Source organism: Trachemys scripta, chromosome 10 (genome assembly GCF_013100865.1).
Source record: "Trachemys scripta elegans isolate TJP31775 chromosome 10, CAS_Tse_1.0, whole genome shotgun sequence".
NCBI classification, from domain to species: domain Eukaryota; kingdom Metazoa; phylum Chordata; order Testudines; family Emydidae; genus Trachemys; species Trachemys scripta.
The window spans coordinates 46736971-46738921 of NC_048307.1; the positions used below are offsets into that span (position 1 = coordinate 46736971).

At 61.9% G+C, this 1951-nt stretch overlaps 1 protein-coding gene across 2 annotated transcripts in view; it reads left to right on the plus strand.

Moving 5' to 3' along the window:
- SHF (Src homology 2 domain containing F) overlaps positions 1–1616 on the plus strand; it is a 62631-nt gene extending 61015 nt beyond the window's left edge. For both annotated transcript variants that reach the window (XM_034782836.1, XM_034782837.1), the window contains exon 7: positions 571–1616. In XM_034782836.1, the coding sequence (XP_034638727.1) occupies positions 571–757 (187 nt within the window). In that variant the 3' untranslated portion in view covers positions 758–1616. The remainder of the gene's footprint in view (positions 1–570) is intronic.
- The last annotated feature ends 335 nt before the right edge of the window (positions 1617–1951 follow it).

Here is a 1951-nt window from a genome sequence, read left to right on the forward strand (position 1 = left end):
GGGGGGGGGGGGGGGGGGGGGTGAAACCCCCCCCCCCCCCCCCCGGGATCCAGACAAGGGAATTGGCCACTTTCCAAAGTGCTGCTAGCTGTGTGTTCCTGGCGAAGCCCTGCTCCTCAGTACCTGCTGAGGCTGCCTGGCCGCCAGGCTGTGCAGATTCTGCCTGAACCCAAAAGTCCTGTTTGGTGTCATTGGCATACTAAGGCACCCTCGGCTCAGACGGCTGCTCGACAGGCCTGGCACAAATGAGGAGTGGCCCTTGGACCCAGGACCCTGCTGCAGGGGGCCAGCAGGCAGGAGCTGGGATGTTTGTTTTCTGCATTAGTTTAGTGCTGCGTGGGGGCTGCAGGTGTAGCAGCCAGCCAGGGCTGATGCAGCCTGGTGAGTGGAGCTCGGCAGCCCCCTGATGCTGAGTGCCCTGGCACTCCTTTGCACTACGGTCCCACGCTGGGGGGCAGGGCCAGGTGGCACTAGTGAGCTGTGTGGAGGGCATGCTGTGCTGGTGCTGGGCAGAGCAGGGGGGTGGCACTGCACCGCTCTAATCCTGGCTTTGTCTCTTTCTCCCCCCAGGAGCAGCCAGGGTTTCATGCACATGAAACTCTCCCGCACCCAGGAGAACAAATACGTGCTGGGCCAGAACAGCCCCCTGTTTGACAGTGTGCCCAAGATCATCCACCACTACACCAGCCACAAGTTGCCCATCAAGGGGGCTGAGCACATGTCCCTGCTCTACCCAGTGGCTATCCGAACCCTATAGCCTGCTGTGCAGCAGGGAGGTGCCCAGGGAGCACCCAGCTTGGGCCTGGCATGCGCGCAGCTCTCCCAGGCAGAGCCAAGGAAGGGCTCCGGACAGCTGGCCAAAGTACAGACTCATTGGTACAGCTGGCTCTGGGCCCGGTGCTGGGAGTGGCCGGACCACTAGCTGCACTCTGGCTTCTTGCCAACACGGTATGGCGCTTCCCAAACCCTAGGGGATGCGCCCCTTCTCTGGGACCAGCTTGTGTACATACCCCATGGAAAGGGCCAGGTCCGACTATCACTGTGTCCACCACCCCCTCGCCGGTCTCCTCCTGCCTGCAGGCCTGGCCCCGGTGGCTCCCACGGTTTCCGTTGCCAGGGCTGGGAAAAGAACAGGGGCCTGGGCTTTGGTGGAGTCCCAGGGACCAAGGGGGGAATTGGGAGATAATTTATTGCTAAGGCAGGTAAGTGGCCCCTTTCCTGAGGTGCTGAGGCCCCTGGCAGCGCTGGCCTGCCTACGGGGAGTGTGAAGGAGCTGAGGGGATGTGCCCGCTGTGTATGCCTTGACCTCCCTCAGATATCACAGAGAATTCCTAACACTTTTTTCCACAGCAGGAATAAGAGCAGGGGTGGGGGGTGTTGGGCCTGCTCCTGAGAGCCAGATCGAGCCCGCTGGGCTGCCACTGTGAGACTGTTTCACCATGGAAGAGGTTGTTGGAGGAGAACTGGTCTGTGGGACAGGACAGGTGGCCGGTTGGCACAGCTCACTGCAGAACTGGGTCCATGGGCCTGGGACAATCCGCCACCCTCCTTGGCCAAATGTACACACCGAGTGTGCTGTACCAGCACCCAATAAAGTCATGCAAAGCTGCCAGCCACCCTCCCTGTGAGATGCAGTGCTCGCGTCCACCTGTGCAGCTACAGCTCATGGGGTCTCAAATGATGGGGCTTCCCAGGGAGCTGGGCTGGGAGGGAACACCTGTGAGAAGGTTACTGCCCCTCCCCTGAGGGACACAGCCCGCCCCTCCCCCCTGACATTGCGTGGCAGTCTGTTCCCCCAGTTTGGGGCTGGGGGGGGGGGGATTTATTCCTGCAGCGTCACTTGCCCAAGTGGGAGTCTCCCGGCCCTTCCCTTTGGAGGGTGGCAAGGCCTGGGTCACAGGGCCAGTGCTCAGGCCTGTCTCACCATCAGTGCACACTTGGCCCCGTAGCC